Genomic DNA, 15,306 nt, shown 5'->3' with positions numbered 1-15,306 from the left:
TGCCAGACAGCTGTCTGACACTGTTCCCCTATTTGGTTTTTGTATATGTAGGAAATGGTCGTGCATCGACCACGACCTTGTTTTTTTTTTTTTTTTTTTTTTTATCAAACTATGACTTACAATTGGTAATTTGGTATTTTGTAAAGCACCAAAGCTCACCACTTTTTTTTCTAAACGCAATTCAAACGTTTTTCGTATGGTCTTAAGATAAAACTAGTGTAGGTTATGGTTATCCAAATGGTAATGTCTTAGCACTAAATTATGTTATAGCAATTTCATGACCCAAAACATTTAATATCTCGGCATATTTTAATTTGTTTTTGATTGAAATTATATTTTTATAATTTTATAACTCTTTTGATTTTATAAAACTTGTTTTCATGGTCGTTCTTAAGTCTTAACTATGGGGTTTAACTGACTTTCTCATGAATACTTTTATAACACTTTTATTTATTATTTAAACTAGGTTAGTTCCCCGTGTGTTACACGGGTTAAACAATTTAAACTATATAATAAATATTTCCTCTAAATGTAAAACAAAGGTGAAGACATTTATATACCAAACACTAATGTAACCAAACATAAAACATAAATGTAATGTTATATGATTCATAATAAAAAAAATTATGTTTTAAAAAATATATGCATTGAAGGGTTGAATAATAATTGAATAAAGTTTAATGTAATTTGTTAACGTATAGAATTGTCAATATATGTATTTAAGAAAATGAACTGCGTGATAATTATAAATTTTGTTAAGTTTATTTTTTAACATTTACGACCTGTTGCATAAACTTTTGCACACAATCATGGTGATAATGATGAAACATTCAAATAAATTATAAATTTTGTTAAGTTTATTTTTTAACATTTACGACCTGTTGCATAAACTTTTGCACACAATCATGGTGATAATGATGAAACATTCAAATAAATTATAAATTTTGTTAAGTTTATTTTTTAACATTTACGAACTGTTGCATAAACTTTTGCACACAATCATGGTGATAATGATGAAACATTCAAATAAATTAATAAACACACGTGTTTCAACAAAATTATGTACATATCCATTGAGAGACTTAGTATAACAATTCAACACCATATATAACCAACTTTATAAATAGTTTCAGTAAATATATAGGATTGACATTTTACCTATAAGTTGAGTGACTAAATTGGAAAGAAAAAACTTTAAGTGGTTTAATTGAAAATATTATAAATTTTTGTTACAACACCATTCAAGTTTCCAAAAAAAAAAATGAAAAAAATAAATAAAGCGTATTTTTATTTTCATGGCAGTTACATGCATGGAACCATACTCATTATTATCTTCGAAAATTAAATTTTATAATCTCCAATTTTTCTCTATTTGTTTTTTTATTATTATCGCCACTAACCAACTCAACAAATTAGTAAATTAATTTAAGAGGGAAAATATAATTAGAGAATGCCCGAGAAGGTGACATGTGTCCCCAAAGAGGTTTCTTTTATTATATAGATAGATTATGTATTTATAAATATTACATTTTTAACTAATCTTAAACATATATGTTTGTTTAATGGATTGATGCGTAGACACGTTTTTACTTGGGAAGTAAAAGTTTGACTTAATTTATTCAATTATGTATGTTTGTTCAACAATTACACCTCCTATCTACTATGGTTCTCATGTTGATTAATAATTCAAAATTGTTCAAATTTGAGTGCGATAAATTTGCGATCGATCACTTCAAAGGCTTTTACAAACCCTACTCGGTCTCCATGTCAGCCTCAAAAAAGCCTCACGGCATATTGCCCACATAATAGACACAATAACTGTCATTTTCCTTGAATCCTTGGTGGTCATTTTGTAAGTCATAATTATAAGATTGTATCACACTCATAATCAATCCACAATATCTCAGTACAAGACACTTACCAATATCGTAATGAGATCACTTAATTACAATTATTTCTTATCTAAATATGCTTTTATGGTGTGATAATTTTGACAACTTATGCTAACCATCCATTCGTAAACCCAATCTAAAACTTTTCTTGTGACCACACTTTTAACCTAAAACATAATATTCCTTTCTTTCCGATCACCAACCTAATTTTCTTATTCTATTTTCACAATGAGTAGGTTGAAATATTATAATACACCAAAATAAAATCTCACAATTATGATTATTAAAAACACCAATATTTAGGGCATGTTTGTTTACCTCTTAATGAGTCTCTTAATGGTTCAAACTTCTTACTGGTTCAGCACTTAATGGTTCAGACTGTTTGTTTCACGAGCAAATGTCTGAATGGATTAGACATTTGCCTCTGAATGGTTAAGCATTATACAGAGTCTGAATGGTTAAGACATCTAATCTGAATTGATCAAACATTTGCATCTGAACGGCTAAGCATTATACAGGCTCTTAATGGTTCAGACCTCTTACTGGTTCAACACTTAGGGGCTTTTTGTTTACCTCTTAATGAGGCTCTTAATGGTTCAGACCTCGTACTGGTTCAACACTTAATAGTTCAGACTGTTTGTTTCGCGAACAGATGTCTGATTGGTTCACACATTCGCCTCTGAATGATTAAGCATTATACTAACTCTGAATGGTTAAGACCTCTAATCTGAATTGGTTAGACATTTGCCTCTAAACGGTTAAGTATTATAGTGACTCTTAATGGTTCAGCACTTAATGGTTCAAACATCTTACTGGTTTAACACTTAACCATTCAGAAGTTCCCAAACAACCCTTTAGTAATTAAGACATCTTAATGGTTCAGCACTTAACAATAATTAGATGTTGCAAAATAGCCCCTTAGGGTATAAGGAGTGGTTAAACACTATAAAGTGGCAAAAGAAAAAACTGACCAATCAGAGCGCGCCATGTCAATTTGGCAAAAGTGTTTAAACTTTGCTGAAAAGTGTTGGCATTGGTTTAAACACTTGCTGAAGTGGTAAACTTTTATGATTATTTTTTTTTTGCAATAATTAATTTAATATAAATAAATTAAAAACAATAAACTTTCATAATAAATTAAATTAAAAACATCAAAGTTACACTAAATTAAAAAACAATAAAATTACATTAGCATGAAACAATTTAAACTAGTCTTCGTCGGAATCGGCCAAAAGATGGGGTAAATCTTGACTTGCGAGATGATCTATGAGATCGTGTTTGAGTCTCCAATGGGTGTCTTCATTCAACAACTCGCCCAACACCGTATCGTCTAGAGCCGGCTCGACCGGAGGATCCCGAATGTGCACCGGTGCTATCGCCTTTCCATCGTCTTTCAAAATCATGTTGTGTAAAATAATACACGTGTACACGACATTCCTAATTTTTTTAACCGATCTTGCTCGCATCGGTCGACTCAATACACCCCATTTCCCCTTCAAAACACCAAAAGCCCGTTCGACGTCTTTCCTTGCCGCCTCATGTTGCCTCTTGAATTTCTTTTCGTTTACTTCGTGAGGGTAAGGGATCGACTTCACAAACACGGACCACGAAGGGTAGATTCCATCCACGAGCAAATAACCACGTTTGTATAAATGGTTGTTAACGTAAAATGGACATTTTGGCGCGGTTCCATTTCGTTCCGTTAAAAATAACGGAGATTGTTGTAGAACATTGATATCGTTTTGAGAACCCGGTGGACCGGCAAAAGCATGCCAAAACCATAAGTCTTGAGAAGCAACCGCTTCGAGCATAATAGTCGGGTATCTATGATCTCCTCGCATGTATTGGCCTCGATACTCTGTCGGACAAAAACGCCAAACAAAATGGGTGCAATCAAGGCTACCGAACATACCTGGAAGGTGATGTTTTTCCTCATGAGCTTGGTATAAAAGTGCCATGTCGTGGCTTGTCGGTCTACGTAAGAACTCTGGACCATATATTTTGCAAACCGTGTCACAAAAATATTCTAGGCACTCGCGGGAAGTTCTTTCGGCCATATGCAAGTACTCATCGTTCTCGTCTGGAGTGTTTCCAGTTGCGAGCTGTTTAATAGCCGATGTCACCTTTTGCAAGGGCGTAAAGCCCTTCCTACCTCGCGCATCGGGGGCCTCTACAAACCACGGGTCGTTCTCTTCCACATCGGACACAATTTGTAGAAACAAACGTTTCGACATACGGAACCTATGCCGAAAGATATCTTCGTTGTACTTCGGGTCTTCGACAAAATAATCCGCCATGAGTGTCTCATGCCCCTCCTCACGTTGACGTTCAATATATCTCCTTCGGTTAGATGTGCCGGTATCTTGAAGTTCGGCTTCTTCGATGAGATTTTGAAAAAAAAGAATGCTACTATCGGATGAATCGTCGCTACTCATGGGTGGGAACCATAACGGGGGGAGGTCATCCGCCATTTTGTAAGATAAACTTTTAGAAGGAATTGGTTTGTATGAGTATTTGGAAAGTATATGGTTAAATGGTGTGTGATATATATATATAGAGTTTAATTTTTAAAAAAAAAAATATATATTTTTTTTTATTTTAAACGGTCATATGACCGTTGGAGCGCCCCCCCCCCCCCCTTTTCGCTTTCTCCTTTCTCGCTTCGGTAATCCCTCACCGCCGTTGATGTTTTGCCGCATTCGATGTTGGTTGGCGGCGGTGTTTGCCGCGCGGCAAACGGCTTTGCCGCCCCCATCTCTCAACCACACCGTATGCCCTTAGCCATTTACCAACATATAAAGAAGATAAATCCGTAATTGAACAAAGGCGGGAAATCAAACCAATACAATCAAATACCTCCATATTTACAAGGGTTCTTTTTGTAAAAAGATCCTAATCTATGTGGTCTTGTATTCTTATGTGTGAGAAATCACCCGCGAATGAAAAGTCTAAAGGCGGGAACCTAGCCCTAATTTGATATTCTTTGCACTCTCAATTCCAATTTCACCCACAATTCTTTCATCACACCATCTCTAATTATCCAATTGATCTATCTACTCCCAAAATTTAACAATTAGTTGAAAAACCCCCAATTTCCAAAACCCTAATTTGAGCTGATCGGATGGAGATCTCGCCCAATTCGGATACCAAACCGCGTGTTCGCCGGCGATTGATTCAGTCGACACTGTTCCCACACAAGTCTCCAGACAATGTTGTATGTGTTGATGAAGATATTGAACCTGATGTAGAACAGGAAGACGATGAAGAGGACAATTGCGGGAGTCAAGCCAAAAAAGGTAGAAAACGAAAGCCGAAAGCAGCGGCTCAACCGCGAGCTTCAAGAAAGGTTTGTGTTTATTTGTTGAATTTAAGTGTTCACTTGTGATTTTAATTTTTTAATTGCTGTTTTGGTGATATGCATACAACATGTTTGATGTAATGTTTCTGAGAAGTGACAAGTAAGTGGAATAGTAATTATTGTTTTAAATGTTGAATGGTGATGTATATTTGTTAAATTTAACTGTTCACTTGTGATTTTAATTACTTTTTTTTTTTATAGTTAACTGATTAACTTAAGTATGTTACAATGATATTAGAAAGTATGGCTGATTCTAGAAAGATTAGAGTGTGGGTCAATAGTTTTGTTTACATGTATAGGGTGAGTGGTTTGAGTATTGTTATAGGAGTGTAAACAAAGATTATAATGATATTAGATTTTGGTGAACAAACTAGCTTCAAACAAACAGGCCCTATTTTACAAACCTGGTGGTTGCACTTGTTTTACACTCCCTTGTTATTTGCTGGCAAAAAGAGTGGCCATAATCGCGTATTTTGAGCTTTGTGGTATATCGACAAATTACCTTAGAAACAAGCAAGATGAAACATGACATAGTGTCATGGAGTTATCTTTTGAGGCTCCGTGTGATGTCCCTGGTTGCCCGGGGATAAGCCAATCCGTCCCTGATAAAAGTCCTCGACTGGCATGTGAATCCAAGCGTTTCAAGTACAAACACTAGAAAAACCGACCTTCAAATATTTGGCCTGTGACAATAGGCTATGTCAATGAATGAGAACATAGATGTCATGTGTTTTATTAAACGGACAGTGAACGAAAAGGGTCTTTGATTTTGACAATAACATCAGTATGCTAAATTGCTAATATTAAATGGTGACCGTTAACTATTTCAATCACTGTGCTTTTATGTTTTCTTGTTCGAGGCTTGAAATGATAACTGTCTCTTTGATACCAGCTTACTGTAAATGGAAATGAAATTGGGGGAAAGAATACCGACGAAGAAGGTTCTCCTGCTGCTGTTAGTAAGTAATTGATAACTAGACACACGTCACAACGTCTCTATGTTTTTAGTTGGGATTTTGGTATATCGTGTAAAAATCAACAACTTCGGCGTTTTGTATTACATTATAATTTATATTGCATTTTGCAGAAGTTGATTTCTTTGTTAAAGTTTCTGAGAGAAAAAAGAGACAGCAAAAGGAGCAGCTACCAGTTCTTTCACCTGAGAAAGTTGAACAAGTTTGTTCACCTCCAGATGTCATTATGAGTATGCTGATTCTCACCAACAGTCGCTTATAATTTCTTTTATAAAACCGTTATCAGTTGAGCCAAAATGATACAAAAATTTTGCTGGGCTGTTAGCTTTTAGGTAGATCATGTGTCACTATTAGGAAAGCTAGGACAAAGTCACTGGTGACTAATAGTATTATTATTCTTTAAAAGTATTGGTACTTGTACATGCAAACATGCAAAGAAGAGTAAGGCTAATGCATACACAGTTTACGTATCGATTTTTTTATTTGTCATTAAAATGCCGTAACAACCTAGTAAAATATAGCACACTTATCACCCTAAGGAATTTCCAACCCTTAATGAACAAATTATGGATTTTTAACATTAAGTGGTCTTTTTAAACATTTTTAAATATCAAAATCTTACGTGATTGTAGAGTATGTTGTTCATCATCCTAGTAAACCCAACTTTTACTGTCTTTTATTTATGCCAATATGTATGCATATTTGTAATATTAATTCCATGTGGCTTTGAAGATTCAAAGAGCCCTAGAAAGCCTAGAAGACGAGCAAATACTACACCAAAGAAGCAACAGGCATGTGTTACACCACAGAAGCGACAAATGAATTCAAATTCTAAAAATGCCACTAATGGTTCCTTAAATGAAGAATGTTCAGATAAAATGCTTGCGAGCCCCCCTAAGCAAATTCCTGATCTACGGTTAGAGGCAAAAATGACTGCAGAGGTTGGTCATAATCTCTTACTCTTGAGTGAACTCTCTGTTATACGTCCAGATTCTTTTTAAATTTCTTTTTAGTATTTCTAAAGTATTTATTGTTTGCTATCAGGAAAATTCACGTATATTTGCAGGAAAGCAAATACATCCCTTCTTTTCATTTCGGAAAGCTGGCAAGAAAAACCCCGAAACTACTAGCACAGAGAATAAATGGTGCGATAGAAAAGAAAGTAACAATGATTTTAGTCCGGTTCACGTATTCGATAAATCAAAGGTAACTTATCACTTGAATTTCTAGTTTCTACCCTTTTCTAACAGTTTACCTAAGATCTTGAAACCGATACTGCAGGCTGAAACTTTCTCTGTTGATTGGGGAAACTGGAAATTTTCTGAAAGCATTCCCGCAAGAGCCACTCAAGATCCTGAAGATACTTGCTCACAACCGATTAATGAAGGATTAGTCAGTTGCTTGCAGTTTGATAACTTTCTTGATGTCCCTTCATCTGGAATAGAGTGTCGAAACATTGAGACGGTAAGCATGTATTAGTTTAAATAAGGATTTCATATATTTAATTATTTATTGCCATATACAACAGTTTCCTCATTCCTGTCTATATATTACTTTCATATTAGTTTCACTAAATTTGTAGGTTCGTGAAGATGTTAAAATATGTTTCTCAGAAAACTCAGAATTTGTGGTGAATTTGGATTCAGAAAGGTGAACATTATCTTCTATATTTAAGAATTAGATTATAACAATTTTGAAACTTTTGAAACACAACGACAACAATAGCTGTTTTTTTATTTGCATTATCAGGATGACATCAAATGACTGTAGCCATCAGTCTGAGAATAGCTTATGGACAACCAAGTACCAGCCTAATAAAGCCATTGAGGTCTGATATCTTAAATCATAATTTCTTTGTTCAAATGCAACATATAAGTTTTTTAGTTTATATTTTGTGGTTAGATTTTTCACTTCACAGTTTACGCTATTCTCTAGTTAGTGCAATAATCAATTTTCTTTGTGATGTGTGCAGATATGCGGAAACTCTGAATCTGTAAAGTTTCTTAATGAGTGGTTACAACAATGGCGCGAAAAAGGTTCAAGGATCAATAAATGCTCTACTGATGATAATAATTGGGTCATGAAAGACGTTGACCTTAATTACTGTCCCAGTGATTGTGATTCCGAAGGCGAATATAGCAATGAAGAAAATAGTTTAAAGAATGTTCTTTTAGTTACAGGCCCAGTCGGGGTATACATCTTTTTTTTTTCACTCTAAAATACTTTTATATATGTATATTATATTATCTATCCATCGGTTTAAAGCTTTTTTCTTATTTTTGTGCAGAGCGGGAAATCTGCAGCCATTTATGCTTGTGCCAAAGAGCAAGGGTTTCAAGTTATTGAAGTAAGTTGATATTTAATTAGGTTTTAGAGACTTGGCTTTACAGTATAATTTTATGAAATTTTTGAATTTCTGAAGTTAATATCAAGAGTTAAGTACACGGATGGTCTTGTAGTTTACCAAAATTTTGAATTTGGTCCTTAGTGTTTCAAAAGTACACAAATGGTCCCTGTGGTTTGCACTTTGTAACGCATTTAGTCCCTAGCTTTTTCCAAATGTACATGGATGGTCCCTGTGGTTTGCACTTTGTAACGCATTTATTCCTTAACTTTTTCCAAAAGTACATGGATGGTCCCTGTGGTTTGCACGTTGTAACGCATTTAGTCCTTAACTTGGACATGCCGAAACCTTTAGATTTTGGTTGAGGACTAAATGCGTTACAAAGTGCAAACCACAAGGACCATCCGTGTACTATTAGAAAGCTAGGGACCAAATCCAAAATTTTTGGTAAACCACAGGGACTATCCATGTACTATACTCTAATATCAATTAGTGTTTTCTTATTACTAGGGGTGTGTGTGGGTCGGTTTTTGGTCAAAACCATTACCGTGATGTCGGTTGATGGATAACCATAACCGATCGGTTATGGTTAATCGGTTTTCAAGGTTATAGTGGGTCGTTTATGGGTGGTTAACCGCTAATTTAGGCTTAGCTAAAAGTAGCACAATTTTTTTTAACATAAAGTAAATTGTTATTACATATTTCTATATATTAGCATATTACATAGTATAAATATACATATAATCTATAATATTAATACAGATTATTACCGAATATTCAAACAAAGTGATGTGATATATTCCACAAATCCATATAAGCATTCAACCAAAATGATATGAAATAACCAATAACTACTAAAAAGGTTCAACCAAAACATCAAGTATTTAAAAAATGTTGAGAAGTTTTAAATCTGACAAAGATTTTACTACATGTCGGTTTGGTTCGGTTATGGTGGGTATGTAAACATTGATAACCATAACCGACCCGCTACTTTCGGTTTTCAGAAAAACCATTAACCGACCCACCGGTTTTTTATTTGGTTCGGTTTTTTCAGTTTGGTTTTGTCGGTTAATTCGGTTATTTCGGTTTGCACACCCCTGCTTATTACAAATATCTTACAAGATGGTTGACTTTTTAGGTCAATACATCAGATTGGAGAAACGGTGCACTAGTCAAGCAGAAATTTGGTGAAGCCGTAGAATCTCACTGGCTTCAATGGTTCGTCAAAATTATTTTTATCAAGCTAACATAAGTTTACTTTTGTCATTGGTTAATCACATTGTGTTTGAAAATTGTTATGCTGTTCCAGCTCTATGGCCAGTTCCGAAAATCCAGATAACAAAAGTCAACCGACGTCAACCCCAACCAAAACCAAATCCGCCAATGATGATGTTATAGAATTGATACCCTTATCAGACGACGAGGATTCAAAAGACGTTTGCGGGCCCGCTGCGAAGCCATCTAATTCACAAAACGGAACTAAAACTCTTATCCTTTTCGAGGATGTAGATGTAACTGCGTATGAAGATCGCGGTTTTATTTCTACTATACAACAGCTTGCAGAGACCGCAAAGCGTCCAATGATATTAACTAGCAACTGTAAGCGTTCTATTAAAGTTTACGCTTCCTATTCGTATTAACTACACTGTCTAATCATCGTTATCGTGATTTTAATCTTAGGTGATGATCCTGATTTACCGAATAATTTAGATAGGATAGAGGTTAGCTTTAAAATACCATCATCAGATGAGCTTCTCAGGCTTGCATATACGGTACATAATTGTGATGAACATTCATTAATCGTATAATCCCAAATTCTAGCATTATTTCATTTTGACATTTATTTAATATATATATTTTTTTTTAATTTTAGGTGTGCGCTGCAGAGAAAGCTGAAATCGATCCTTGCCTCGCAGAACGGTTTATTGATCATTGTCATGGTGATATCCGTAAAACCATAGCGCTCCTCCAGTTTTGGTGCCAAGGTCGAAGTCAAAGAAAAGGTTAGTCTACAAATCTGGCAATTTTGACCCGTTTACTTGTAACTGGGCCGATTTGGGTTTCGTTTAATTTCTGATCCTGCCAAACGGGTTAAATAAGAAAATTTATATAACCTCAAACCGATCCATTCTACCCCAAGCTTCTCAAGTGACCCTTTAACTTTGTATAATGTCAAAAGTAATCCTCTTGTAAATGTCACTCTGACCCCCTCAAGTTTCTATAGTTTCAAGTTTACTTTAAAACTAATTTCTTACGTTTTTATTTTTACGTATGTGTCGGTATAAATTTGAGATCGTCTACGCTTTAACGTATTTTTTGTTTGAAAACGAGTCGGGTCAATTATAAAATGTTTTATTTTTATGTACAATCTGAGTTGGACTACGTTTTGACGTAAATTTTGTTCGGAAACAAATCGGGTCAAATATAGTACGTTTTCATTTGACGGTATAAATTTGAGTTACTATACGTTTCAACGTAAATTTAGTTCAGAAACGAGTCAAGTCGATTGTAGTCTATACTTTATCACGCTGCGTACAACGCCACTGCACATGTTAATTCTATGTACGTTTTGAGTTTATCTACGTTTCGACGTAAATTTTGTTTGGAAACAAGTCGGGTCAAATATAATACATTTTAATTCAATGGTATAAATTCTGATTGGCCAGATAGTGAAGTGAGGAATACATATGCTCCACTGCTGTTTGAGCCTAATGCTGGGCATCATGTTCTACCACAAATGATCCCATTCGGTTACACTTCCAAACTATCTGAAACAATTGATAACGAGATTACAAAGTCGACTCTGTTGACCAAAAAAGACGCTATGCTCATGGAGACAATCGAGGAAGAAGAAGATGAAAACAACAATACACAGGATATCAATTCCAAAAAGGACGAAATGCTACGCATCCACTGCTTCGAGCAAGAAGAGAACAACGGTCTTGAATTCACAAGAAGAACGCTTCAGAAAAAATACGATCCGGTAACTTCTTATGATTCAGAACCATGCTGGAACGAAGATGTACTGAATATAACCGATGAATTAAATGAAGAAACGCCTGTTGAAACAAGAAATTCTAGGAGAAAATATAACGCAGTACTGTCTTCTGATTCCGAAGAAGAGTGCTTTAACGAGGACACTTGTCATCCATCCGAAGTACCAGATGTATCTTGTGTTCCGGAATCTTCTTACGTTCCCGAGACAGAAATCGAGAATGGAACAATGATGTACTCTACTATGTGTTCTAGCGGGTGTGATTATGGAATAGAAAAGGGTCCCACTAACACTGATAGTGAAACCAATAACCGTAATCATGGTTGTGAAGAAGATAAAGTGGTTAGAGATTTGGATTTGGATAATCACGAGCAGGTTCACGGGGAAGAAATCGGAGATTCTCACATCGAACCTACCGAATCTATTCCAAGAGATTATCAAATGATGGATGAATGTAGTCGAATAGAATTTAGCAAAAAATCAGAATCTGTTCACGGGTTTAAATCTGCGGGTTCGACAGATGCTGTACAAGAAACTTGGAGAAAACTAAGAAACTGCAGTAAGGAATTAAGTCAATACGTCTCGGTTGAGGAAAAAGACACTTTGGAAGCATTACGGATCTCTTACGGGATGACTAACTTAATATCTGAAGCTGATTTATTACTTGCGGATTGCCAATCGTTAACATGTGTAAGCATATATATTTTGCATACTATAACATGATAAATTGCTAGGGCTGTAAACGAACCGAACGAACACGAACAAGACCATGTTCGTGTTCGTTCGTTAAGGAAATTCGAATATTCGTAAACTGTTTGTGAACACATGTCGAACAGAAGTTCACGAAGTGTTCGCTGAACGTTCGCTTCGTTTACATACCTATAAATTGCTGTCTGTAACTCTATATGATGTTTTTTAATGGTCGGTTTCTGTCTCTTACAGGATAACTTAAAACCGTCAATGATTTCATATGAGAAGTCACATTCGTACAGCTGGCACGATGATCAACTGCAAATGGCATCAGCATTTGCTCAACATGGCTTCTGTGTATTTGCAAAAAGAAGTTTTGCTTCGGGATCGAATGACAAAATGGATTTGGCTTGGGAGATGCTAGCAGCATCGACTAATGTTGTTTCGTTGGGAAAATTTATCAACCGAAAGAATAGTTTGATTAAAAGTTTAGGAAATAAAAAGCTGCAAAGTGGGGCCTGCTCAAAAAGGTACTATTATTTTGAGTTTTGTTTATGCATATATCTTCTCTTCAGAAAAACTTGGATATTTTCATTTCCTTTTTACATCATATCGTCATTATGTAACCTCAAAGCTGCAATTGGTTATGTATTGAACGTGACCCATTATTTTAGTATAGGGCTGCAAACGAACCAAACGTTAAGCGAACAATTCGTGAACCGTTCGGCAGGAAGTTCATCTGTGTTCGTTCATTTGATAAATGAACAAACACAAACAAGAAATTTCGTTCTTTTAGTTAAATGAACGAACATGAACGGAGGCCGCACTTGTTCATTTATGTTTGTTCATTTGATAAATGAACAAACACAAACAAGAAGTTCATCTGTGTTCGTTCATTTGATAAATGAACAAAAAAAAAAAATTATTTAAATACTTCAAAATTAATATTACTAAATATACACATAAATATATATCCTTGTTTCGACTTGTTTAATGCATGTAACCAAATGTGTGGTCTTTTTTGCAGCATCTTAGAGTCACCAATTTGCAATACAATTCGGTCAATAGTTCCTTTACGGTCACAGTTATCATTAAAAGGCTATGTATTTCATGAATACCTTTCGTCACTGGCCCACATTTCAAGATCAGAATCTTATCGTTTATCAGAAGCCGTTAACAACTCAAGCCAAAGACGGTATAATAAACTAGCCTACACCACCGAACATTTAATTTTTAAACATCCTTCATAAATTTGAATTAATAATATATTTCATTTTGCAGAAAGCGGGTTGCTCGAAACTACTTGAGTAATGGTGCATTATCATTATCAAGTGAAGATATTTCATTACTAGATCAATATAAATGTTACCAGAAACATTCATTGGAAACAAAATCCGAAAGTTGAAGCTTACAAAGGGTAGAGGAAATTCGTAATTTAGATGTATACATTACTAATTAATTGAAATCCCCATGTTTTTGTCAATTGTCATACTGTAATAATTTCACTTTCCTTTCAGAATAGCTCATAGTCTTAACTGGTTCAGTATCTGTAGAACTAAAATCCATGGTTTTACACATAATAATTATAATTATTATCGAGTTACAGTTTTACGGGTGTTCTTATTGAAACTCATCGAACTGCTTAAATCGAAGTAAATCTGGTGATTCAGTTAGTTTGAGATTTATACATTTTGGTTCACTTCAAGTTTTACTATTTAAAAAAAAAATTACTTTTAAAACTTTGACAATTTGGTTCACAATACTATTTAAAAAAAAATTACTTTTAAAACTTTGACAATTTGGTTCACAATATGGAACCGGTTGTGTTTACCAAACTAATTGTTTGTACTTGTTATTTTATTTTATTGTATTTATTTTTAAAATATGTATTTACGTATATGCTTAACTAGTAATCTGACCTTGCGCGTTGCAGTGATAATTTAGTTTTAATGGTTCTCTTTGTTACAATATCAATATAGTACTCGCACACTATATAGCAATAAAAAAATAGCGCAACATACATGACTTTGTATAAGAAAAATGAAAACATAGACTTCGTTGATAACCTTTGTAGCTTAAATTGCAGAGGTTGTAGGTAACTTTATTAAAGTTAAGAGACTGTAGTGCAACTTTGTTAAAAACGGAAATTTACCTTTATTAAAATTGTGGTGGCGTATAATAAATTTATTAAGTTTAAGAGGCTGTAAATGAAATTATAAAGTACAATACAAAAGTTATTTACTACCAGTGGCGGAGCTTGACCAAAAGTTCCGAGGGGGCGAAAGTCATGGAACCCAATTTATATATTATATAAATATTTAGGCAAAATAATTGGGGGAACAATCCTATATAATTTTAAATTTTCGGACGAAAAAATAGAAAATTTTACCCTTCTAACCGAAACATTCGGGGGGACGGATGCGCCCCCCACTTTACACTATGCTCCGCCATTGTTTACTACTCTCAAGAAGTAAGATTTTACTCTATGCTTGTAAAATTGTAAATGACTGTTAACACAAGTTGATAAATGTATGTTAATTAATTAATTAATTAATAATATTCATGACTCATCGCCGTGTTTTAATTTACTTAATGCAAACTAACATTTTAGAAGAGAAAAAAGCGTTTCAAACAGCCAGACCAAACCAATTTGGCCGGTTTGTCTGATAGGTTATATTTTTTTTAAATTGTACTTAGCGATTCGGCCTAGATGTTTGTCAACGCTAGCCGAACTATACCACCATTCAGGGCCGGCCCTGGGGGTGGGCGGGAAGGACCACCGGCCAGGGCCCGACCTTTCGGAGGGCACGCTATTATTAGAAAAAACCCGATATGTATACGTAAAAGTTTCTTTTTTAATAGGGTATATCTATACAAATGCCAACATAGGCCCACTTACAAAACTATTCTTATGCTTTATATTAGTTATTAGCCCATTGGCATTAATTTTAGACTTTTATTTAGTTCAATACCCAATTTCGTTAAGGCCCAAGGGCACGTTTTTTAAAGCTGGAACAGAGTACACGAATTTTCAGGACCGGCCCTGCCACCAT

At 34.7% G+C, this 15,306-nt stretch overlaps 2 protein-coding genes across 2 annotated transcripts; one reads left to right on the top strand and one right to left on the bottom strand.

The window, feature by feature from the left end:
- Nucleotides 1-3,100: 3,100 nt before the first annotated feature.
- On the bottom strand, nucleotides 3,101-4,363 carry LOC110882769. The gene is made up of 3 exons (XM_022130707.1): nucleotides 3,805-4,363; nucleotides 3,623-3,750; nucleotides 3,101-3,481 (listed from the first exon to the last, which is right to left on the bottom strand). Exons 1-3 carry the CDS (start codon nucleotides 4,361-4,363, stop codon nucleotides 3,101-3,103), a joined length of 1,068 nt encoding a protein of 355 aa, XP_021986399.1.
- A 423-nt stretch (nucleotides 4,364-4,786) lies between these two features.
- Nucleotides 4,787-13,862, top strand: LOC110885883. Its single transcript, XM_022133604.2, has 18 exons — nucleotides 4,787-5,238; nucleotides 6,143-6,209; nucleotides 6,338-6,454; nucleotides 6,957-7,165; nucleotides 7,269-7,430; nucleotides 7,506-7,688; nucleotides 7,807-7,874; nucleotides 7,974-8,052; nucleotides 8,197-8,415; nucleotides 8,512-8,571; nucleotides 9,707-9,786; nucleotides 9,878-10,167; nucleotides 10,249-10,340; nucleotides 10,442-10,571; nucleotides 11,235-12,253; nucleotides 12,506-12,783; nucleotides 13,281-13,448; nucleotides 13,535-13,862. Exons 1-18 carry the CDS (start codon nucleotides 5,014-5,016, stop codon nucleotides 13,656-13,658), a joined length of 3,570 nt encoding a protein of 1,189 aa, XP_021989296.1. The 5' UTR covers nucleotides 4,787-5,013; the 3' UTR covers nucleotides 13,659-13,862.
- The last annotated feature ends 1,444 nt before the right edge of the window (nucleotides 13,863-15,306 follow it).

The sequence above is a fragment of the Helianthus annuus genome, chromosome 10 (assembly GCF_002127325.2).
Source record: "Helianthus annuus cultivar XRQ/B chromosome 10, HanXRQr2.0-SUNRISE, whole genome shotgun sequence".
Lineage (NCBI taxonomy): Eukaryota > Viridiplantae > Streptophyta > Magnoliopsida > Asterales > Asteraceae > Helianthus > Helianthus annuus.
This window is presented reverse-complemented; position numbering and strand designations above follow the sequence as displayed.